The sequence below is a fragment of the Melozone crissalis genome, unplaced genomic scaffold (genome assembly GCF_028551555.1).
Source record: "Melozone crissalis strain CALT ecotype California unplaced genomic scaffold, PUWL_Pcris_2 ptg000018l_1, whole genome shotgun sequence".
Taxonomy (NCBI): domain Eukaryota; kingdom Metazoa; phylum Chordata; class Aves; order Passeriformes; family Passerellidae; genus Melozone; species Melozone crissalis.
The window spans coordinates 4,823,042-4,848,176 of NW_026535796.1; the positions used below are offsets into that span (position 1 = coordinate 4,823,042).

Genomic DNA, 25,135 nt, shown 5'->3' on the forward strand with positions numbered 1-25,135 from the left:
GTGTACAATATGGATAAAATACTGAGTAAAATTAATCCCTGATAAAACTGACCTTAAGTCAGTGGTTATGTCCTTTAGTGTCCTTTAGAGTTCCATTGCTAAAACACAATAGTAGGAGTTTGTAGCAGGAATTAAAGCTTTTGGTTAGCTCAGGAGTGGGGTTTATGTCTCTCCAGTACTTCAATCCCAGGAGGCTCAGCTCTTACAGTATCTGAACAACATTTAAGCCAGAAATTATCTGTAGAATTTACCCTGTACAAACTTTTGTAAATTCAAACGAATATACTCTCAGTCTAGGGATCCAGCTATTCACATGTGAAACAAATGTGTCTTTGGGCAGAGGAGTTAAGTCAGATTCACTGCATGTGGGACTTCTCCTTCAGACACACAGCATTTAAATGCTAAGCCTGAAAGCTTTGCAAAATTAGTATAATTTCAGAAAATCATATATGTTAACCAGAATAACTACCTAGGATTAAATTTTGCTTATTTAAACTGCTTCTACTTTAAAAAATAAACAAAAAACAACAACAAACAAAACTCAGCAAAACCCAAAGCAAACAAGCACCCTCACCTTAAACAAATGACCAGAAAAAAACAGAGACAAACCCACTTCCTTTTGACCAAGGAGAAAATTGCTCCAGCTGAAGATTCTTCTTCTTACAGGTATTTTACAATAAGCACACATACAACTGAACTCCCCCATAACCCCATATTCACCTTGCAGCTCTTCTTGAGGTTGATCCCCCACCAGAATACAGTGATTCCCACAGCTCCATGTGAGGCTGCAAAGCCAAACAAGCTCAGAAACTTGCAGAAGAACTACAATGGATTAAAATAGGCTTTCAGAACCTTTTTTTTTTTTGAGACCTTCCAATTTTACTCAAAATTTCACAGAAGAGATTCCAGAGAAATGGGACCATGTTATTCAAGTACATTTCTGAAATCATTTTTACCTTTGGTTAATGACTGTCAATTTCCTGTTCATTAAACTTGTGAAGCTGGCTAAGAGGAAATAATTCTATGGAGCTGAAATGGCTTGTATTGCCCCAGAGAATTAATTACTTTCAATCCACAGAACACATTTAACACTTTCATAGAATCATAGAATACTTTGGGTTGGAAGGGACCTTTACAGCTCATCCAGTCCTACCCCCTGCAATGAGCAGGGACATCTTCAACTCAATCAGGTTGCTCAGGGCCTTGTCCAACCTGACCTTGAGTGTTTCCAGGGATGGAGCATCCACCACCTCTCTGGGCAATCTGTGCCACTGTTTCACACCACATTGTAAAGAAATTCTTCCTCTTACCTAGCCTGAATCTACCCTCTTTTGGTTTAAAACCATTGTCCCTTATCCTATTGCTACAGGCCCTATTAAAAAGTCTGTCCCCATCTTTCTTAAAAGTGCTCTTCAAGTACTGAAAAGCCACATTAAGTCCTCCCCAAAGTCTTCTCTTCTTCAGGATGAACAACCTCAACTCTCTCACCCTTTTCTCACAGGAGAGGTGCTTCAGCCATCTGATCACTTTAGTGGCCCTCCTGTGGACCAGCTTTTCTGTATGACATAAACCCATGCCACATGAAGCCAGAAATACCTACTGCTTGATAGAAGCTGACTACTTTCAGAGTCAGATCCAGCCTTTTTTTTAATATCTGGCAATCTTCCAAAGTTTGTCCTGATTTAGGTCATGTTCTGGTAGTGGCTCTGGTTCTCTTCTCCCACCTCTCTTCCTAAAATGTCTCCTTTATGCAATTTCTTTAAAAACAAAAGAGGTTTCACCAAAATAGGAAAAAAATTACATCTGCACTTGAGCAGCTGCACTCACTTTAAATGGATTTTAGGGACTAAAGAATGACAAGTTAAAATTAATCTACAGAAATGCAAAACAATTTTAACATACTCTTAGTAGACTGGATTTAATAAAGGGAACCATGGATCAAACAATGGAAATGCTGTTTGTTGTAATCTAATGGTTTAACATTCTTGCGCCTATTTAAAAATACAGGTTTGTAATAACATGCTCATGCACAGAAATAATCATATTTTTTTAATTAAAAAAAGGTTTTGAACTTTTCAAATGGGTAACAAGGGAAAGCAGAAGGACTTCACTGCCTTCCAAAGGTTAACCTGGATTTATAACTATTTGCCTGATTTCCCTGTGTTTTTGCTTCCTCCTAAGAACTGAAAAGGCAAAGTAGCTTCTCCTAATCCTTTTTCTAGCTCAAGTGGATCTTTGATCCCTAAATATCAGCAAATGTGGTCCTTACAGAAATATAACAGAGAATTAATGCTCTCTTTTTTTCACTAATAGGAATCATATTAATGGCAACCACTGATAATTATTATGCCTGAATATTACCTTACATTGTCAGAAGCCATTCTGTGTTTCTGCCCATGGAAAAGTAAGGCAAACAGCAAGGAGTAGCACTTTACATCCAACAAAAGCCCTTTGCTACAAGCAGATAAATGTATATAAATGTTCTGTGGTGTATTCCTACTGGTTTTCCACACACAAACCATGACACAGCATCTTCTGCACTGAAAAAGAAAATACAAAATTAGTTTGGTACAATCATGTGCAACATTTCAGTAACAGTAATTTCCCATCCATGCTTTGAGTTCATCAATAATACATATTTTTAAGGAGTAATGCAATGCAGCTATAGGACATTCAGATGCTCTTCCAACTCAATCAACTGTACTTTGTGTTCAGCTGCAGTAGGTGTTTCTGAATATGATAAGTATTTCATACAGAAGATAAATGCCACAAAACCACTTAGGCAGGCAGATTACAATGGAATCAAGCCAATACATCCTAAAACTGATAGAAGAATTATCACTTCTTAAACATCATACAATTAAACTGCAGAACTCACTAAAATGTGTTACTAGAGGGCCTAAAAGCTGTCAAAATCAGACATTAACATAGAAAATAGAAATTCTAGTAACAATAAAAAATTACAAATTATGGACATGCTTTAAGTTAACTCAAACATGAGCTGGCAGTGGTTAGGAGAAAGAAAAGCTCTTCTCCTGGCAAATAATGACAATTATAAATTTGAAATCTTTCCTACTTTGGTGTAAGGCTGATGCTAACCAATACAAGAGACAGAACATTGCAGCACAGCACACTCACTCTGCTGAGCTAAGGACCATGAACAAATCTGTCATTTTAGAAGACTAGAGAACGCGAACATTTTGCAGCTTATATATTTCACTGAACTGAACCTGATGAGATGACAGCCACTGCTGGGTTTGTTTTTTGGTTGGTTTGTTGTCCTAAACCATTCTGGGAATACATATGCAATCTTCCTCTTTGCAAGTTATGATGATTATGCATTAGTACAATTATATTGGCTAAAAATATTCCCTGTTCTAAATAGGCCCATGAAAGCAAAGCAAGCTGTGCTGCTATGGGCACTGCCTCGCTTCCCTCACGTTTGTGTGTTTCCTGCACAAACATTCCCTGGTGAAATCTCACTGTCTCTGACCCCTGACTATTCCCGGCAGTTTTCACTGGCTAACTCTCAAGTCACACCCCAAATATCTTTCCAGATTTTGGAGGGAGAAGCACCGTAAGAGTCCTGTGCAATTGTAACTGCCAGACATATTGTTACACTTGAGAAATCCAGCAAGTCTTCTGAGTCTTAAATTGGGAATCAGGAGGTGGATTTTTAAATATATATTTTAGTATGTCTGGTTCTGAGCAGCAAGAATCCAGCTGGTGAGTTAAGGTATTTGATGCAGAATTTCAGAAGAAAACAGAATGAAAGCAAAATTTATTAGATGGAGGACTCAGTGAAATCTACTGCAAAGGATTTTCCAAAGGAAGGGAAAAGGGAAGGGACCTCCCAGGTGGTTTAAAGTGCACCACTGTCTAGAAGGGTTGGAATGTTCTTGCCTCAGTGAATATTGTTAAATCAGTGCCACTCAAAGTCACCTCTACAGATATACCGAAGTTTAATACCAATATTCTGCAAATTAAAATCCTGCACAGAAAACCCACAAAGCCTTCTGCAATGCTCTGACACCATCCATGCTATATTGTACAATTTAGGCACATATCAAATGTATTATTAGTGCATTTCTCCAAGAGACAATGCAAACAATTCCTATAAAAGTGAATCTGCACAGTATGAATGGGTTTGTTGTTAAGAACATTCTGCTTCAGTAGAAGCGCCAATAAAAATGTTTAAATGAAAAATATAGGTGTATTTTTCAGTTTGGGGTTTGGGCTTTGCTTTTTTTTTTCTTCTTTCCCCAGGCCTTTTTTCCTACAGTACAGCTCTCCTTGAGACAGGCTTCTATCACAGGAAAAACGAGATGAGTACATTTCCCATTTCGTTAAATGTGTGCGCCAGCTACTTCATTCAGCAGGTGGGTCACGATGGCTTTGGAGAAAAATAAGGCTCCTCTGAAAAAGAACAGGCTGAAAAAATGTTGGGAAAATTAGAAGGTGCAGGAGGTGATTATTATGTTGGAGAAATTAACATGAAATAAACTAGGGTGCAAATTGTCAGTGCCATTACTTCCTCTGCAGTAATTCTCTCCACGGGTGCTTTGGCTCACATTACCTGCATGTCCACACTGCTTTAACGGGGCACTCTGAACAAAGCCGGCCCCACGGCCAGCAGGGGATGAGATGCAGGATGCCCTGGAGTGCTGCAGTGCCACACTGCCCCAGCCACCCTGTCACCAGCACCGTCTGGAAGCCCCACCCAGCAGGGCCCAGCCTTGGAATCACTGCAAGGCAACCTATTACACTGGGTGGGTCCTGGTGATTCCAGCTCGGCAACAGCAAGGGAAAGCTCCCAGTCCTGAAAGCTCCTTTCGCCTTTCCCACATTTTGTGGGCTCTTCTCATAAGAGCCTGCCCAGCTTCTGAGCTCTCCCATTTGAGCAGCAAGGGGCAGCTCTCCTCCTCTCAGCCAGATGCTGCATCTGTGCCACACAGCTTGCAACGCAGAGGGTTCCTCAGGACACTTGACAGACATCTCTCCTCAAAATAACCAGTGGCAGTGCACTCAGGCTGGAATTATGCATCGATTCTGCAAGCTCAGACTCGCAGGAACAAATCCAGAACTACCACTATGCCAATTGGAAACCACCTGATTTGAATTAAAGCATCACTGGTGTCCAGTGCAAGTGGAGGAGAGAAAGGGGGAAAACACAATGGAGAGGTAGAATTTGGACAAATCATAAAGGGTGGATAGGTGGATGTAAGGTGGTACTGCAAGCCATAAAATTCCTTTTGGTTTATTGTTTGTTTGTTTGTTTGTTTGTTGACTTTTTTGTTTGTTTGTTTCTTCTTCTTCTCCTTCAGGGAACAGGGGCTGTGGGTTTTGGTTTTTTTTTTGTTGGTAAAGTCAAGAGGACAGACTGAAGAAAACATTCCTTAGGTAAATTTTTTACCAAACAAACAACTGGACTGCTACATTCTCAGACATGAATAATGGTGCCTTCCATCCCAAGAAGCAAAGGAATTTAAGGAGAGGGTGGGATATAGAAAATAGAAGGCATTTCACAATTTTTTTGTCCTCTCATTATGGTTCACTGCACTCATCTATTGTACTTGTGCAGCAGGTCTCTGAGGCTGACAAAGTGTGGCACATGTGAAGGGATGCTATGAGCAGCCAAGCAAAGAAACTTCTTTGGTTCCCACCTGCTGAAGCCAGTGTGAGCTATGGATCACCATACATCCTGCTGAATCCTTCAGCATTCAATCCTAAAAAAACAACCACAGTTTTAATAAAACATTGCTATTCTCTTACTGACCAAATGTTGGGGGATTTGCTGTTGTTATGGTAATAGGTATTTTAAAGTATGCTTTAAAATAAACAATGAAATGTGACACTTTGTCACTATGTACCCACTATGTTTTGCAGGTTTCCCAATCTGTCCTCTGCCCTTCCCCCCCAAATATATATAAATTCTTAATTTTCATTTACAGTTTAACAGTGTTGAAATGCTTATGCTGGAAACTGAATGAGAATATTCTGCCAGCCCACCCAAAACAAAATCCCTGCTTTCTCTCCTAAGATTTCCAAGGAATTTTTGATTACTTTTCACTCTGAAAATGTTCAATAACCTTCATTGATTCTAACATTGGTTTAAATCTTGTTGACTTTGCTGTTTCCTCTGTGCCCATTGTTGCCTCCTTTCAAGCTGGATTCCATGGATTTCAATGGCATTCTGCACAGTTCTGTTCTTGCAGATTTACTCATCAAGTCCAAGCTCTTGCAGTAGGGTGCATGTGGCAAAGTGTCATTATACAAAAATTCTGGTATGGTAAGTATCTGTCACAGTTGTGTCACCTTTATTCAACACAAATGAGCTCAAAAGTTACTTTCAGGTAGTTTGTTTGAGATTTCCCATAACACAATCCAGTGAGTAAATTGTGCTTAATGCTTACAGCGATGATATGGGGCAACCTACCTTGAAGAAGCTTCATCCCAGATAAGATGTAATGTAAGAACTCCCACATGACAGCCCCCTTTAAGCCTTACATATGTTGAAAGCATTAGGAATGAGGTTGGCTTTGGAAAGAAGCTGGAAGTTCTGCAGGATCATGTGTTTGGACTTGCCATCTGCACGGTCCAGGAGTTACTACACGGATCACTTTCCCCCAGTCATCTGAACCGTGAGTCACACAAACCGAAAGCGGAAGGCGGCTGTGTGAACAAAGCAGATGTGGGTGTTTGTGGGGCTTCTCCTCACCTCTCCAGAGCCTTTCTCTTTTGCCCTGCCCCATCCAGGGCAAGTACACTTAGACCTTTGGGAAGCCAGGGTGGCAGCCACCTTAGCCAGCACCTGGGATGGAGGCCAAGCTGTTAAAGGATGAAATCCCTCACGGCTGAGTCTATGGAAGGCTCCATGACTCAAACTTCCACCTCCAGCTGGAAGCCTGGCCATCTTTGTTTTGTTTAACTGAGCAGGAGCACTCCACTAGCTGAGTGCTCACCACGACAAACACAAATGTCTCCCCCGAGCCCTGGTTGTCTGAGGGGGGCCTGCAGCCCCGGACTGGCCGGTTCACGGCCAAAAGCACATGCAGGGAAATAGTTTCCAAACCCCAACAGCAAACCTGAAACTGGATCCGTACAGACAGGCTCCTGGAGCTCAGATAGCAAACCTCCTGCTCCGGGTCTGATTGCAAGCCCAGGGCTACCGTGGGCTATCGGCTCATTTTTTTACCTCAGCCAAACCCGAAATGTGGGCTGACGGAGGGGGCTTCAATAAATTTATTAAATAAATTTTTTAAAACCCCAAACAAACAAAAATCTAACAAACATCTATATTAGCATATATAGACTAAGGTACCCTTCTGTGAACGCGCCTACAGCTCGCACGGCAGGCCCCTAGCACTGGAGCTCTGTGAGGGCTGCAGCTCGGCAGCAAACGGCGCGGGGACGTGGTGGCCAAGCGGCCGCCATGCAGCGGCTGCGCCACTTGCGCAGGCCCTGATACCCCGAGCGGCGGCGCCGGCAGTCCCTGGCGTAACAGCGTTCGTGAATACCGGTGCTGCACTGCGGCGGCGGCACGGCGCAACCAAACCTCCTCCCTCCGCCGCCCACCCCAGCCCTGGTACCGCCCCCTTCCTCGGCTGTGATTGGCAGGACGGGTGGAGCGGTCGGCGGCGATTGGCGGGTGCCGGCGGGAGGTGGGGTAGGTTGCGTGAAGGGTGATAAAGTTAGTGGGGCTGCCGGGGAGCGCCCGAGACGCGGCGGCGGCGGTCGGCGCTCTATGGAGGTGGCGGGGGGAAGCGTCGGGTTGGTGCTGCTGCTGCTGTGGTGACTCGGAGACTCGCCCTGTCCCGCGCGCTCCCCCCTTCCCCTCCCCAGCCCCGGTCCCCGGCTCCCTTCCCCTCCCCCCCCTTCTCTTGCCTTTTCCCCTGCCCTTGGTAGCCGCCGGGACCCGGGGAAGCTGACAAGGCCTTAGGGAAGGTGAGAAATGCGGGAGTGGCGGGATAAGCGCGGATCTGGGGCCGGGAGTGAGCGGGTACTGCTGCAGCTGCAGCCTAAAATGGCGGCTGCCCAGAGCGGCCGCCATTTTCTTGTCAGTTGCTTGTCTGTTTCTTCCGCACAAAATGGCGGCCCGGGCCGGCGGTCGCTCTCGCTGCCGGCTTTGCGAGCCCTGCCGCTGCTGAGTAAAGGCGGGGAGGAGCTCGGCAGCCCCCGCCGGGCGCGGAGGGGAGGCTGAGCGGCAGTGTTTCAGGTTAGAGCGGGGAGGCGGGATCGGGCAGTGCCTGTCCGTACGGGCCGTGCCTTTAGTGGCCTCGGCTTGGCTGCGGGATGGTGGTCTGGCCGCGGTCTGCGGGCGCCCGCACTGCCCCCCAGATTTCCCTTGGAGGGAGAAGCCGCGGCAGACATGGTGGTCTGAGGATCCACATTGCTGGTGGCGAGAGAATTTTCTAATTTTTTTTTTTTAAACTGTTGTTCATTGGCTTTTCTTCGCGCGAGTGGAGAGCGGGCTGCCGAAGCGCCGCGTCAGCGCCTCGCCTGCGTTTCCTGTTTGGGGGCTCGGGCGCCGCGGTGCGGGGCGATACCGCCTGCTTCGCCCTCGTGTCTCCCGGGGCGGCCGCCGCGGTGCGGGGGAGCGGGTCCCGCCCGGCGCCCTGGCGGAGAACAAAGAGCCGGGCGGGCGCGGGCAGCGGGCGGCGCCCGCCGGGCGGGGCGGGGGGGCGGCGGCGCCGCGCGGCGCCTGCGGGGGGCGCCCTCCGCGGCCGAGCCTTTTGTTCGCCGCCGCTGCCGCCGCCGCCATGTTGTGGCCGCTCCGCGTGCCCGCGCCGGGCGGGCGGGGGGCTCCGGGCGCATCCGGGACACTCCCAGGCTTCCCTCCCCCGGGCGTTTCTGTGCCCGTGCTCGCCGTTCCGCTACGTGAGCCATGCTCTGAGGCTCTTTATGCAAGCTGAAAGTCGAGGTGGGGGATGGGCGATGCCTTTTTTCGTTATTTGGTGGCTTAGTACGCCATTTGGACGCAGAATACACGCCTTTTACCGCATTAAGCGTGCGTTTTGTTGTCTGGTGCTTTTCAGAATTTGGCTGCTTTTTTGTGCCGTTATTAATCATAGTTTCTAAATCATGTCAGTAAAGGACTCACTGTGCTGTTTAAAAGAAAAAAATACTTGCGTTCTTTCCTGCGGATACTCTTGCCTTTTGGATAAACTTGAGGGTTTTGCTCAGTCTATGGTTCCCTTGTGTCTTTGCCCTCACCCCCGCTGGGAAACATGGCTATAATGATAAAATCGGCCTTTCTGTGACCGTCCCATAGTATTGCATGAATGAAAGGTTTCTTAATTTTTGTAAAGTTCACTGTTGGAGGGTTCTCGTTGTCGGGCAAACATTTGTACTTTTTAAAGTTAGATGTTATGGCTGATAGTAAGCAAGTATAATATGAATGCTTGGTTTGTCTTTCTAGGTTTTGTTTTTCCCTACCCCGTCAATTTAATTTTATTCTTTTGAAGATTCTTCGTTGTCAAGCCGCCAAAGTGGAGAGTGCGATTGCAGAAGGGGGTGCTTCTCGTTTCAGGTACCCTTTGTTTGTTTGAGGAGTAGTTAGCAATGGAAAATCTCCTTGGAGGGCATCTTAAATTAGTGTAATGTTTATACCAAAACGGGGATGTTTTGACTTACCCAGGATTCCGTGGTTGTTTTTAACAGTGCTTCTTCAGGCGGAGGAGGTGGTAGGGGTGCACCTCAGCACTATCCCAAGACTGCCAGCAACAGGTATGTCATCTTGCTCTTTGATTTGCATGACTTCAAAGTCAGAGCGTGCTTGATAACGAATACAGAGCTGAAAGGCTAGCTTTAAAGTTGTACCAGAAATACCTACTGAGATAGAGAGCTTTAAATGGTCTCCAGTCTGTGCCCCTTAAAGTGTACCTCATGGTTGATAGGCAGTGCATGGGCATGGGGTTGTTATGTATTTACCTTAAGAAGTGTGGAGAGTATTTTTGGGTGCCAGGCATTGTTGTTGTTGAGTACTTTTCTATGCAGCAGATGTTGCAGTGTTGGTAGGAGTAATTTTGTGCTCTTAACAAAGCAAGTAATGGAATTGGTTTGAGTAAGGCATCACTGAAAGGTTAAAAGGGCAGTTCTTTAAATCACTTGTTTCTGTTTTAACAACTGTATTCTTCAAAATTTTACAGCGAGTTCCTGGGGAAAACCCCAGGGCAAAACGCTCAGAAATGGATTCCTTCACGAAGCACTAGACGAGATGACGACTCCGCAAACGACAAAGAACGACATGATGCAATCTTCAGGAAAGTAAGAGGGTAAGTGCCTCACAAAATCACTTCTTTCCTTACTGTTTTCATGAGCAATGTGTATCTAAGAAATGGGCTGGAGGAAAGGAAGATGTAGGCCTTGAATTTGGGGGAGGTGTGTCCTTTAGCAAGGAACCAGCCTGGTAATCTAGCAGCAGAAAACACTTAAAGTAATTATTGTAAGCAGATTAGTATTTTCAGTGGTACTTCACTGAATGTGAAGATCTCAAAAAACCCAAGTGAATGGAAAATTGCACTTTAAAAAAAAAAATTTGTTGAGTCTAAAGTGACTCGTAGCATGCTTAGAGTATCTGTATATTCTGATTTTGGGTCCTTTTTTTCCTCTTTAGCATACTAAATAAGCTTACTCCTGAAAAGTTCGACAAGCTATGCCTTGAGCTCCTCAATGTGGGTGTAGAATCTAAGCTCATCCTAAAAGGGGTCATACTGCTGGTAAGCTGGTTGCATTTCTTTTAACTGCAGTTTTCTTGCATGCTGAAAAGCAGGGGGTTGGCTGGTTTTGATGGGATACAGAAGTAGCATGAAAAATGCTTTTGTGTATTTGGATTATCAAACACCATGTCCCACCCCTGCTTTCTGTGTAAAAAAGGATCTACTGGGGAGGAAGTAGTTTTAATGGTTTGAGTTTCTCATTTAGAAGTCTCCCCAATGACTAAACGTGATTGGGCTTCTATGGTTATTTTTTAAAATAAACTGAGGTGTGAGTTAGCCATCTTATTTGCTTGGCCTCCCCTTCTTCCTCTTTCCTGAGGAGCAAGCCCCACTTGGTTTTGGAAAGGCAACCACTGGTGACCTCTGGGGACACTGATGTAACTAATAATGTCACTTTCTTTAAACGAGATCAGATTGGTGACACTAACATAGGTGTTGGCATAATAAACTTGAGTTTTGGTGGCCAGGGATTACAGAGCCTTTTCAGTAGCAAGCAATGGCTTTTGTCCTTTGCTTCAGCATTGAGACTGGTGTTGGACTACAATGCTTCTGTGCTTGATTAGCAGGAAACAGGATGTTCTAGATGAGAGTGGTAATAATCCATTCTATGTCTTGTAACTCAGTCTCCTAATAACATTTGCACCCTCCTGCTGCTTGCTGCCTCTCTCACCCTGGCTCTCTGTAGATCGTAGACAAAGCCCTTGAAGAGCCCAAGTATAGCTCGCTGTACGCTCAACTATGTCTGCGACTGGCAGAAGATGCACCCAACTTTGATGGCCCATCAGCAGAGAGTCATCCAGGACAGAAGCAAAGCACAGTGAGTGCATCTCTCAATCTGCAGTGGTAAATTTTGCATGCATTTGTGACTGCCCTGATTAGCTTAATTGTTTTCTTTGTTCTCTCTTTGTAGACATTCAGACGCCTCCTAATATCTAAACTTCAAGATGAATTTGAAAACCGAACCAGAAATGTTGATAGTAAGTTTTAAAACCACTTTAATACAGAATCTTTTATTCATCTTTTCCCACAGCCATGTAAAATGGGCTTCTTTGTTTTCCAGTCTATGATAAGCATGATGGTCCCCTCCTCCCTGAGGAGGAGGAACAGAGAGCCATTGCCAAGATCAAGATGCTGGGGAACATCAAATTCATTGGAGAACTTGGCAAGCTTGATCTTATTCATGAATCTATCCTTCATAAGTGCATCAAAACAGTGAGTATTCAGATTGGGAGGAAGCTAGGAGCAAAGCAGAACTTAAAAACAAAAAAATATGCAAATATTGATGCTGCTTCGAGAATCTCGGAGCAGGAGCATAAAATGGCACAAAAATGTTTCCTGATGATTGCTCATCCCCTACTATTATCTTTTGGTGTGATTAAGAAGTAAAATCAGCTTTGTTCAATGCCATAGGAATTGTCTCTAAAGGAAAATGACCACACAAGTGTGCCCGTAGGTGATCTAAACTACACACACTTAAGAATTGGCAGATCTTAATTTTAATTTTTAAGTCCGTTTCCCTTCAGAACAAAACAATGGTTTTGTGCATGTCAGTACTTAAAGTATGTTGCTTATTATAAATTGCCATTTATAAAGTTTGTAAATCCTAAATTTCCCCTTCAATTTTTCAGCTTTTGGAAAAGAAGAAGAGAGTTCAACTCAAAGATATGGGGGAGGATTTGGAGTGCCTCTGTCAGATAATGAGGACAGTGGGACCTAGATTAGATCATGCGAAAGCCAAGGTATGTGCCTATCTAGTGCAGTCATTAACCTAATTAAATTATGTAGCTAAGACTTGATTGCCTGAACCTTCTGTATTCAGTATTCATAAGTACAAAACAGAGGTTTGATTTTTTTAGAGAAGAGAGTGCCCACTATGGTTTCTAGACTAATTCTCTTGATAGAAAAACAGTTTTAAACGTTTCACTGGGATGTAGTTAGGGTCATCAGGAGATCATCTAAATGAGAGTGTTGTTTTTCTAAACACTGCTTGAGAAGATGTGCTGAGGAACTATTCTTAGCACAGCTAGATGATTGGAGATGTGAGAGTTTGGAATGTAAGCTTAAAATGAACAGAATTTTGGCTGTGTTGCTTATCTCGGGTTCAAATGTCTGGATGCATCAGATCTTTAGACTTGGTCATCAAGGAGCTAGAGATTGCAGGAAAGAGCAGCTTGTTGCATTATTTTACCTTGAACGTCATGAGTGAAAACACTCAAGGCACTGACAGGATAATTCTCATTTGTACCTTTTGTTCCCCCAGTCCTTAATGGATCAGTACTTTGCCCGTATGCGCTCCTTGATGTCAAGTAAGGAATTGCCAGCAAGGATTCGTTTCCTGCTGCAGGTATGATGATTAAGTGGCTCCCTGCTGCATTTCTTTTCCTTGCAAAATGGTCTTGAATCCTTTCCTGATAGCCTGTTCTGTTCCAAGGATACTGTGGAGTTGAGAGAACACAACTGGGTTCCTCGCAAAGCTTTTCTTGACAATGGACCAAAGACTATCAATCAAATCCGTCAAGATGCAGTAAAAGTGAGTGTTGTGTGTGAGGTCCAGAGCCTGCCTTGGTGCTCTGCACTTGGGAGTAGTTCTCACACAGTGTCACAGTTGGCTTAAGGGTTAAAACCAGATGGACTTCTGTAGCTGGGGGCTAAAACTTTGCTTTCTTGGGGCTGCTACTTGAAACTGACCAAAAGTGTAATTCCTGTTTTAAAGGATCTGGGAGTTTTTATTCCTGCTCCTATGTCTCAAGGGATGCGAAGCGACTTCTTTCTGGAGGGACCCTTCATGCCACCCAGGATGAAACTTGACAGGGACCCACTCGGAGGGCTTGCTGATATGTTTGGACAAATGCCAGGTACCCTGACACCACAGAGTGATGGGGTGGCTGTGGCTCTGCTGTGCTGAATAAGAACTAAAACTGTCATTTGTCTCCTTGCTGATCCAGGTAGCGGAATTGGTACTGGTCCAGGGGTTATTCAGGATAGATTTTCACCCACCATGGGACGCCATCGTTCAAACCAACTCTTCAATGGCCATGGGGGTCACCTCATGCCTTCTGCTCAATCCCAGTTTGGAGACCTAGGCAAATCTTTTCTGAAAAGTCAGGTAAGGAAGCTGTTTGCACGGTGACTTCAGCTTGTTTAGAAGCACTTCCTGAGATGCGTATGTTATGGATTAAAGTCTGCTTATGTTAAAAGACCTATTCAGATTTGATTCTGATAACTGATGCTCAGCTGATACAAAAATTCTAAACCACTTTTTAAATAGTACAAAAGAAGTACACTTTTTTTTTTTAACTGCAAGAAAAGGTGCATGTGGCTTTGGTGGGTCAGAACGGTGTGTTTTATTTAAAAGATGGCCCTGTTTTTAGGGATAGATGCTACCCTCCCACCACCCCTGCTCCTTCTTTCTCCCTTCCTGGCAAATAGAATCTTTGTTCCTCTGGTCCCTCTGGTACTACTTACCAAATGATGTACGCCACTCCATCATCTGCACTTCTTTCTCTATATCTCCCTTTCTGAAATAGGGGCAAAGCCAACTCTACCATACCCAGAATCAGGGACTCTTATCCCAGCAACAAGGACAGTCGAAGGATATGCCACCTCGGTTTTCTAAGAAAGGACAGCTTAATGCAGATGAGGTACATGACATGCCTACATTATTTACAGCCTATTCTAAATATTGCCCAATGATTATAGCAAGACGCGTTATTATGAGGACTAATGCTGGAACTCTTTCTCCTCCTCCTCGTTCTCCTCCTTCTTTGTCCCTTCCTCTTTCACCTTTTACCCCCCTCACTTTCCTTAGGGTATCCAGCGTCCTATGAGCAAGACTGAGATATGAGGGCAATTTTTTGGGGTGTCCTTTCCTTCCCACACACTTCCAAGAACACTACTCTGACATCAGTTCCCATGCATCCTATTGATAACAAAACATTTAATTAAAACTTCAGAAAATCCTGAACTTTAGAAACCCTGAAGTGCTGGACCAGGTTAATTTTTTTTTTATTTTCTTTTGTTTAGAACTGGCTAATAGGCAAAATTTCAAATGCAGAGTGAACTGCGTTGTGATTTTGAGTGTTAACCAGACTTGTATCGCGATTTCTGAGCAATTTGGTAGAGTTTCATTTTGGCTATAAAGTATATCAGCAAGCATGCTGATTATCTTCTTGGGTCTCTAACATACTGCATCTAAAAGGAGCATTTCCAGATTTTTATAGTAGTTGAACTAAATGCCAGTAACTTGCTTTTGGGGGAGTTTCAGAACACATGTGGTTTAATCTGTATTTGAGTATTAATATTGTAGAAATGGAGTCATGCTTCAGTGAGATCAATTGGAGCGAGTCCATGGCTGTGTATTGTTGGTCAGAATACTTGAAACAGTTTGAGTTTTTCTTTGACTTACTGTTTACAGATTAGCCTGAGACCTGCTCAGTCTTTCCTGATGAATAAAAACCAAGTGCCAAAGCTTCAGCCCCAGATAACTATGATTCCTCCCAGTGCTCAACCACCACGCACTCAGACACCGCCTTTGGGACAGGTAAATACAAAAAATTCCTGCATCTTTTTGGCTATACTTTCCTGTTTGTGCTTGGAAAACTTAAATTTCATATGTGGGGAGACAGAAGTCTTTGATTGCACAGAGCAGGACTTGGGAAGAGAATGTATGAAACCAAACCAATTTGAGTTCCATCTGCTTTTTATGTTTTGTATTGTAAAACTCTCACAAAGAAATAAATTCTGGTCTCTTTTTCAGCCGCCTCAACTTGGTCTTAAAACAAATCCACCACTTATACAAGAGAAGCCTGCAAAGACCACCAAGAAACCACCTCCTTCTAAGGAAGAGTTACTTAAACAAACTGTAAGTTAGTGTGCAGTAGTGAATCTTGGAGCTTTGGATGTGATCTTCAAAAACCATGTGTAACTGTGCTTCTTTCCTCTCCAGGAGGCTGTTGTGACTGAGTATCTGAACAATGGAAATGCTAATGATGCTGTCAACACTGTGAGAGAAATGAGAGCTCCAAAACACTTCATTCCTGAGATGCTGAGCAAAGTAATCCTTCAATCCCTAGATAGATCAGATGAGGACAAAGAGAAAGCAAGTACTTTGATCAGCTTGCTCAAGCAGGAGGGAATAGCCACCAGTGACAACTTCATGCAGGTATTGTGGTCTGATAATCTTGCAGTTCTTGTTTCTTGGCTCTTCATGGTGTTTAGCTGCTGTAAAGGTGGTGTGCAAATATTGGTTTTTTAACTCCTGCTAGTGTGAGGAGATAAAAATAGCACATGAACTTGTGAGAGGCACAAGAAGCAATAAAACGAAGACATGCAGTGATAAGGCAGCTGCAACCTGGGATCCTCTTTGCAAGTGATTACAGAAAACATGAGTATTATGTTGCACAGGAACAGAATTACTTAGGAATTTAATTGTGTGTTTACTGTTTTTTAGGCATTCCTGAATGTATTGGACCAGTGCCCCAAACTGGAGGTGGACATCCCATTGGTGAAATCCTACTTAGCACAGTTTGCAGCCCGTGCCATTATTTCAGACCTGGTGAGCATTTCCGAACTGGCTCAACCACTGGAAAGTGGCACCCACTTCCCTCTCTTCCTGCTCTGTCTTCAGCAGTTAGCTAAGTTACAAGACCGTGAATGGCTAACAGAACTGTTCCAACAAAGCAAAGTGAATATGCAGAAAATGTTACCAGGTAAGATTTGCCACAGAGCTCTTCTGTTACCTGATCTAGAGTAAGCGAGATGTTGTTCTAGTTTATGCCAGAGTAAAAGAACGTGCAGGGTTCTCTTGGTGGAATGAGCTGTCATTATTGTTAGGAATGATGTTTTTTAAGGGGGGGGCTGGAGCATGAACCTTCACTTAAAGATCTTGAGAAGTGCTTAACACGTGTCTTTGTTTCCTTGTCAGAAATTGACCAGAACAAGGACCGCATGCTGGAGATCTTGGAAGGGAAGGGGCTTAGCTTCTTGTTCCCGCTTCTGAAACTGGAGAAGGAACTGCTAAAGCAAATAAAATCGGATCCATCCCCTCAAGCCATCTATAAGTGGATTAAAGATAACATTTCACCCAAGCTTCATGTAGATAAGGGATTTGTGAATATATTGATGACCAGGTGGGATGCTGTTTTGATGTATTTTTAGGTATTTGTTCAGTTAAGCTACCAGTACGGCACTAATTCTGTAAAGGCTCAGATGTAGCTCTGCAGAAGTCTGAGATGCAGTGCATGGGGAGACAGAGTGTTCTGAGTGAACCTTCTCTAGTAAAATCCCATTGTATTTGAGAAGAAAGGCAAGTCTCCAGGCTTGCATCAGTATGTGAAGTGGTTTCTTGGGCAGGAAGTCTAGGTCCATGTGTTTTTCTAAAATGTAAAGCTGTAACAAAAGCAGAACAAGGATTTTTCTGGTGCGCTCTCAACCATAGTACAAGTCCCTATGCTTGCTCCTGACTACAGGTGGAAGCAGGATAGTTGCGGTGATAGCTATCTGAACTTTTTATATGTCAAGTGCTTTGATCTCTTAGTTTATAGAACTTAATTTGGCTTTTCTTCTGTCCAGTTTCTTGCAGTATATTTCTAGTGAAGTAAACCCACCCAGTGACGAATCGGATTCTTCATCTGCTCCATCTAAAGAGCAGCTTGAGCAGGAAAAACAGCTGCTTCTTTCCTTCAAGCCGGTGATGCAGAAGTTCCTCCATGACCATGTTGATCTGCAAGTGAGTGCTTTATATGCACTCCAGGTGCACTGCTACAACAACAATTTTCCAAAAGGTAAGTACATTGAGGTTTCACTCCAGTTGGCTTGTCCCTACATTTCTTAAAATTCAGCAAGTGGTTGAGAAGGTTATAAAGCTAACCAAGTGTAAATTGACTTTCATAGGCATGTTACTGCGCTTCTTTGTTCATTTCTATGACATGGAGATCATTGAAGAAGAAGCCTTCTTGGCATGGAAAGAAGACATTACTCAAGAGTTTCCAGGGAAAGGCAAAGCTTTATTCCAGGTAAATCTCCTAACATTAGTATATAGACTTGGTTTTTTGTTGATTTCTGCTGTACTGGAGTGTTTGAGAAGACTGCTGAAGTGTGTAAGACTTGTAAATATCTAGAATCTTCATGGAATATTCCACTAGGAGCACGATGACCTGAATCTCTCCTATTGACTGGAGGCCTATGTGTAGTGCAAATATGGATGAAAGTTCTTTTCAAATGAGATGGGGGGAGGAGAAGATGAGTGTTTTATGGAAAAACCTAATGGGGAAACAATTACTGCTCCCTTAAACCAATTTTGTGTAACTGCAGGTAAACCAGTGGTTAACCTGGCTGGAAACTGCTGAAGAAGAAGAATCTGAAGAAGAAGCTGACTAAAGAACCAGCCAAAGCCTTAAATTGTGCAAACATACTGTTGCTATGATGTAACTGCATTTGACCTAACCACTGCGAAAATTCATTCCGCTGTAATGTTTCACAATATTTAAAGCAGAAGTATGTCAGTAGGATATTCTCTGCAAAAGGTTTTTGTAGTATGTCTTAATAGTCTACAATAAAAATATTTTAGAGTATCTTCAATGTTTAGATAACAGTGTATTAGCAGCATGCAATAATTACATCATAAGTTCTCGAGCAGAAGCAGTCTGTTGCAAGGGTCTTCTTTGCTGCCAGTTATCATAGGCTGTTTTTAAGTTAGAAACTGAATAGCAACACTGAATACTGTAGAAATGCACTTTGCTCAGTGTAATACTTGAGTTGTTGCAATATTTGATTATCCATTTGGTTGTTACAGAGAATCCTTAACTGTAATCGATGGTTGTTGCCGTAATAGTATATTTGCCTGTATTTCTACCTCTAGTAATGGGCTTTATGTGCTAGGTTTTAATATCCTTGAGCCTGGGCAAGTGCACAAGTCTTTTATAAAAGGAACAGTTTACTTGCACAAAAACTGATCGGCTGAAGAGATGGTTTAATGCCCTTTGGAAGAGGTTTTTGTGGGTGTGAAACATGACATGGTGAGAAATTTGAATTGGTCCCTCTTACAGTACTGAAATTAAGTCTATTAATTTATCAAGACATGTTCATGCCCTGATTTTATATACTTGTATCTATCAATAAACATTGTGATACTTGACTTGTTTCTGAATGTCTCCCAGTAGAAAAGCTTTGGCTGATGACTTGTTCACCTAAGAAATTAAACATCAGTGGGAGTTGCCTTAGGTTGCAACCATCCTGAAATTATTTTTACACTCCTTGTCTGGATATGCAGATGAATTCTAAATAAGGTCACAGACAAGATGAGATAGTACAGCTGTGTTGTGACAGGAGGAGAATGATGGAGTTCTGCTGAAGAAATGGTAGGGTTTGCCTTGTGGTGCAATGTATGCTTTATCAGTGAGTATGTGCTTTTGACTTCGTAAATGCCTTTGAGCTTCCCCCCAGGCCACATGCATGTTTCTGAATCAAGTGGCACTGTCTATTAGCTGCCTGTTTCTCAAATCAAATTGGCAAAAAAAATTGCCTACAAAAGAGTTGAATGATGTTGTACAGGCTTGAAATGTCATCTATTAAATACTCAAAACACCTTACTTCCTAGAACCTTGTCCCCAGTGAGTTTTTTTGTCCTCATTGCTACTCAAGACTTACATTCTTAAAAGGTGATATATTTGTAGTGGCTCCTGGACTGGAGCTTTTTTGCCAGTGGTGTGAGTGCTGTAGCCTGTGAACTGTTACACAGCACAGGAAGTGAAGTGGAGCCCAAGAAAAGGACTAGAGCTGATAACTAGGCTTGCTTTGAGGAAAGGGAGAGTTGGAGGTGGCAGTGGAGCACCTTGTAGCGCTGCAGCTGGGAAAGTCGTGGTTTGCTTTGAAGGGCTCCCTAACTCCAGTCACAGCTCTGCCCTCCTGAGTGTTCTGAGCCATGGTCTGTCAGGGAGTTCTGCTGCCCTGGGAGCTCCTATGCAGTGTGGAGCCCAGGAACTTCAGGGACTGTGCTCTCCAAGCCAAATGACAAAGGGCATTGAGTTTGAATGGCTGGCAGAATTCATGGCCCCATCTCTGCATTTCAGAAATGGGGTGTATGAAGGGAGAGCAGGGGATGCTGGTGTGGGTGGGGTCCAGTTTGGAGACAGGAATGCTTCAAATGCCGTTCAGTGGCTCGAGGTTGAGAGCTGGCTGTGTGTGATGGAGCTGCAACTCCTGGGTGGCAGTGGTGAGCACTGACATCCTGGGCTTCCCAGAACACTTGGTGATATGTTGTTCTCTGAAACTCGTGACCTTCCTATCTATGGAGAGATACAGTCACTGGTAGAACTACAGGGGCTCAGGTGCATGTGTGCTATGGGCACTAAGGTTCTGCAGTTCAATACTCACTTAACAGGATGGACAAATGCAACTACAGTTAGAGGATTCATTTAATCCTAACTATTTCAAAATTTTGTTCTAGAATTGCTTTTTAAAGTGTAACAAGTGCTGTGAAGTGAAAGTTACCATTGTTTCACTGAGAGTGTTGTGTTTTTCCAAGTTTGTCAGTTTCTCCTTGAACTTTGCTGTTACTGCTGGTTGGTTTAGTGGTGTATGGTGCTATAATACTTCCTGTGTACATGGTCATCTCTATGTGAAGCATGTGATGCACTTTGCTCCTGTGCCCTGCAGAGGGAAGATGGGGAGGAACCACAAGGCAGGAAAGAGTGGTTTCTAACTCAAGTTATATCAGAGGTGAGAAGGTAGAAGGATGTGCAAGTAAAAATGGAAATAGATCCAGAATCTGCAGCTAAGCCTTTCTGCCACATTTTGGAGAAGGCTGAGCTGGCAGCTCTGGGCTCCTTGCCACAGTAACTAAGCCTTGTATTCTTGCCCAGTCTGACATGTCCTTACTACAGCCTTATGTACCTGTGCATGGAGGCTTTGCTGCTTGGCTTGTTTCTAACTGACCACTGAGTTAGGAACTCTGGTAGAGAAAACTATAGAAAGAACAACTAAAAATGCAGAATAGAACATACACAGTAGAAAATGCCACTAAAAGGTGGAATTAGCGTTACATGACTTGGAGAATCCTCATGCAGTGTGAACAGCTCTGGGTTCTTCAAACTGGTGTAAAAATGGTGCTTGCTGCAGTGTGCACATCAAAGTGATCTCTCCATAGATGAGGAGAGGTGGTAGCATCTTCACAATCTTTTCTGCTGCTGAAGTTTTAAAGTGCTCAAGTGCAAAACTTGTAGCTAATCTGGAACAGGGATGGCTGTTGGTTGGTCTCACTTCTGTGTTCCTGTTAACTGTGAGTGGCATTGTACTTAAAATGTAAACAGAGTGCTTAATTCTACATAGTAAAGTCAGTCAAAATTAAACCACTGTAACTGATTAATTATAATGGCTTCTATTAATATTATTTTTGTTAAGGGTTGGGTATAATTATACTGCTGGGAGCATTGGGAGAAACTGCATTTTACACATATTTCCTACACTTAGAGCAACTCAGTTGATACTCTGAAATTCAGAATTAGGTTGCAGCTCCTATTCAGGAACCCTCATCCTGTCAGGAGGGGGTTGGATTTTGAGAAGGACCTGTCAGGGTGAATTCTCACCTGCTCCTAAACAGTGTCACAGTTGGACAGCTGCTGCCTCGTCACTGATCACAGCAGTAGGCCACCATCTGTCCAAGCTGCAGTGGTGCTTAGGTATGAAATCTGAGAATTCCAGGAATGTGTTCTGATCATTGAATCCTGGAAAATCATCTGTTCTAGCCCCTCTGTGATGTGCAGGGACACCTCCCAAAGAGACCAGCTTGTTCAAAGTTTCATTAAGCCTGGCCTTGAACGGTTACAGGGATGGGGTGGCCACATTCTCTGGGAGCCTGTTCAGTGTCCACCACCTTCATAGTACAGCATTTCTTCCTTTTACCTCACCTCAACTCTTTTAGAAGCCATTCCCCCTTGTCCTGTCAGTACCTGCCCTTGTCAGAAGTCCCTCTCCACCTCTTGTAGGAGAACCTTACACAAGCTCAACAACCCCAACTTCAGCCTCCTCCCCCTGGGAGGGCTGTTCCAAATCACCTGATCAGGTCCCAAAAGTCAAAACACCTGCAGTTCTGTTGCTTGGGGAACAGTGCAGGAAGAAGCCTTACAGTGTGTGGGAAAAGGGGGAGGCTTGGGTCCAGAACAAAATTTTTTAAGAGTGGCTTATCTGACCTGCTTTTTTAGCAGATAGAAGCTTCCCTCTGAATGCTGTTTGGACTTGGAGTGCTTTTTCCCTTTTTTCCCAGAGCAGTGTGTAAATCCAAACAATTTGATCATTTCAGTGCACTCCTGAACTGTACAAATTTAGAACACATCTGAACCATGAATTATCATGGCTTATGTTGCAACCCAGGCAAGCAGCTGCAGAGACTGATTAAAAAAGAGTCTCTTGCTAATTCATGCTTATTCTCCAAAGTGAATTCCCAGGGAGCTGGTACAGCAGTGTGAAGGGTGGTGGGCTTGTGCTCACAGGTACCTGAGAAACCCCCATTTATCAACTGTGGTTGCTGCAGTGTTTGCTTCAAATGGTGCTCAGCTCCAGCCTTGTCCTGGTGAGGGGGGTGTGCAAGGCCTTGGGCTATGTGGCACCACTGATGTCACAAGGATTCCCCTCAATTTGGGAGGAGGTCCATACTTGGAAGCTGATAAATAGCCATGGTGCATCTCCTACATTAAATGACTTGAATGAATATTAGAAGGGACAAGAGAGTGAGTCTGGTGGCAGAATGGGTCAAGGTAATGCCTTTTCCCCTCACCTCACACAAATCTGTAAATTGATCACTGCTCTTCTTGTATCTCCAATGCTGTTGGCCACCAGCAGGTCCTCTTGTCCAGCAGGCAGGGATGGGCTCAGTTCAGGGGGCAAGGTCCTGTAGGTACATCTCTAGCCTGGGATGATTTTATCTCCACACAATGCATCTGGAAAAGCAAAACAGAAACAGCAGCTGAGCTGGGAGCTGTGCTCTGTGACAGCAAAGAGAAAAAGCTGCACAGCTACAGTTGCAGGCATCACATGTAACAGTAATTTAAAGGAGATGTATCAACATGGCTTTGAGGTTTTTTTATGCCAGGGTGGTTCTACATACAACACAAGATATACCCCAAAAATCTTGTCAGTACTTCAGAAATAGCTGTATTTGTAATCCAGCAAGATACAAGCTGGTTACAGTATCTCCCTGGATCCACCCCTATCCTGGCATTTCAGAATAAGCTTCACTTCTAAAAGACCAAGAATTCTCCCAAACAGGTTCAGCCCTTTCCCTCTGAAGATCAGGGACTAGGATTCTTCAGGCAGGAGTTCCTTGAATAATGTGCCTTTTAAGTGGTGCTGTAAAGGCACACAGGCTTGTCTGGGTTTGATTTAGGGAGCCCACATCCCTTTCCATTAAGGGAGGGGAGTTGGAGAGGAGTGAACTGTTATTTTTAATGAGTTGACGAAGCAGCCATGGCAACAGTTACACTTGGCATGGATACATGGCTGGAGTGAGGAAAGCAGCCAGCTGAGGGGATTTTTATCTTCAAATATTTTGCAGTTTAGAACAACGTCAATCTTGCATTTAGTTTTTGTTTATGTTAGCAGTAGAAGTGCTTGAAGAATCTGGTGTGTGAAGTATTCCCAGAATTTTATTATCTAAGAAGAAGTGTAAAACCACTCAACTTTGTGAAAGGAAAAGGGATTTTTAACTGGTTTGATAGTGTGGAGGAGTTTATAGAGTTTGCTCTGTTACAAAATAGATGCTTCTCTTTTTGGTAGGACAAAGTGAAATTTGAGATGTGGAAGTACACAGAGTTAAAACTGAAAGACAGGTGAAGGCTTGATCTGCCTTTCTTTAGGGATTTTGTTTAACCCTTTAAGAAATGATTGCATGTCCTTTCAGATTTCAGAGACAGCTGCCTCCACAGCAGAGTAACAAACAAAGCTCCAGGCACATGCAGCATGCCAGCTTTGTGTTCCTTCCCAGTTCCTTCCCAGAGCCATAAAGCAGGGGAAGGATTAAAGCCCTGGGTTTTTCTATTTGTACAGATATACACACATACATATTATGTATATCCCCATTTATCTTTATTCCTTTTATTCCCCTTGGAGAAATGCCATTCAGTTACTTGGTTATTTTAAGCTTAGGTTGTTAATATTTCTGAGGAACAGTAGAAGCATTAGTCCTAATCCCTCTTCCCAATATTGACAACAAAACAGGAACTGGCCTGGGCCTCAGCTGCCTGTTAACCTTAAACAGCCCCATGAGCTGAGCTCAGAGAGGCAGGGCTCACTCAGTTCCACACAAAGAACATTTTTAAAGTCAAGAGAGCCCCAGCCAGGCTGTGGGGAAGAGGCCCAGCACGACACAGCCATGAGAGGCAGGGTAGGTGCACTGCACTGCTTTTAGGCTGTACATAACTGATTACTCACTTCATCAACACAGCAGTTTCATTTCCTGCTCCACTGAAGGTTTCCATGGTGACCTCCAATTTCCCACAGTTTCCCTTCTATGGGATTGATGTAATTTAATTGGCAAGACCATGAAGTATTTAGCTGTGATGAAAGGCCCTTCATAAATTCAATTAGATAAATATCTCTGTAGATTTACCATGCAGGTAGGGACCATAATGCAGTAAAAGCCCAGCAACAGGTGAAACCTGACTGTGGCAGTCCAGGGGCTGGAATGGCTCTGATAAAACACATCAGTTATAAATACAGAATGTGCTATTATATCCTTGTGGAATTCTTGCCAGTGCAAATTCCATAATAATCTTCATGAAGGACTGAAGTGCAACTCAATTCAGGAATCATTTCATATTTTACATAATCTCCTCAAAAATTCTACACACTTAAACTGGTTTGCGAGGGGAAATGTCATTGATTCAAACTCTTCCTTCCCCTCTTGCTTTAGGAACAATTGGATTGAACAATATAAATCCAGATAATCCTGTTACTTCTGACATCACATGAGCTTTGGTTTTTCATCCTTCAATAAGGAACATAAAAAGACACTACCGACCGAGTTGAATCCTGGTACTACACCTGTTACCTGTACAGTAAGACAGAACCAACAGCTAAATTAGACACTAGAGCCTGGGAAGATGGGAATGGGCCTCCTACAGAACCTGGCTCAGGCTGAGAGCTCTGGATCCCAGCACATGCACCACAGAGGAAGAGTCTCCCTGCACTGCAACACCACAAACACTGTGCTGTCTCTGTGTACTCACCCCAGCACCTCCAGGAGCTCCCAGTTCACAGATGCTGTTTGCCAGGCACTTTCACATCTCCACAAGAAGTAATCCTTAGTTTGCCTGACAATCTGAATAAAGCTTGCTGTTGGCATTTGCTGAAATGACAGACATAAAGCACAATTTGGGGAGAAAAACCCCTAAATGTAACAAAAAAACCTCATAAAAGCACAATTA

At 43.6% G+C, this 25,135-nt stretch overlaps 1 protein-coding gene and 1 non-coding gene across 2 annotated transcripts; both read left to right on the plus strand.

Annotated features, from left to right (window-relative positions):
* The first annotated feature begins 4,325 nt into the window (after nucleotides 1-4,325).
* EIF4G2 (eukaryotic translation initiation factor 4 gamma 2) lies at nucleotides 4,326-18,852 on the plus strand. Its single transcript, XM_054275032.1, has 23 exons — nucleotides 4,326-4,379; nucleotides 7,906-7,944; nucleotides 9,465-9,529; nucleotides 9,661-9,726; nucleotides 10,149-10,274; nucleotides 10,616-10,718; nucleotides 11,404-11,535; nucleotides 11,629-11,695; nucleotides 11,779-11,930; nucleotides 12,347-12,457; nucleotides 12,979-13,062; nucleotides 13,150-13,248; nucleotides 13,432-13,573; nucleotides 13,664-13,824; nucleotides 14,246-14,359; nucleotides 15,133-15,258; nucleotides 15,475-15,579; nucleotides 15,664-15,879; nucleotides 16,168-16,426; nucleotides 16,642-16,846; nucleotides 17,289-17,500; nucleotides 17,610-17,731; nucleotides 18,030-18,852. Exons 1-23 carry the CDS (start codon nucleotides 4,326-4,328, stop codon nucleotides 18,093-18,095), a joined length of 2,826 nt encoding a protein of 941 aa, XP_054131007.1. The 3' UTR covers nucleotides 18,096-18,852.
* Nucleotides 14,401-14,568, plus strand: LOC128937136 (small nucleolar RNA SNORD97). The gene has a single exon (XR_008483032.1). It is a non-coding gene; the product is annotated as a small nucleolar RNA SNORD97 (small nucleolar RNA).
* Nucleotides 18,853-25,135: the final 6,283 nt, after the last annotated feature.

What these genes read in the sequence shown, in the direction of transcription:
- EIF4G2 (XM_054275032.1), top strand. Translation starts at nt 4,326, where the DNA reads ATGAGTACATTTCCCATTTCGTTAAATGTGTGCGCCAGCTACTTCATT. An exon ending in TAAAAGGGGTCATACTGCTG is followed by an intron (nt 10,719 to 11,403) that starts GTAAGCTGGTTG and finishes GGCTCTCTGTAG; the next exon opens with ATCGTAGACAAAGCCCTTGA. An exon ending in TCCGTCAAGATGCAGTAAAA is followed by an intron (nt 13,249 to 13,431) that starts GTGAGTGTTGTG and finishes CCTGTTTTAAAG; the next exon opens with GATCTGGGAGTTTTTATTCC.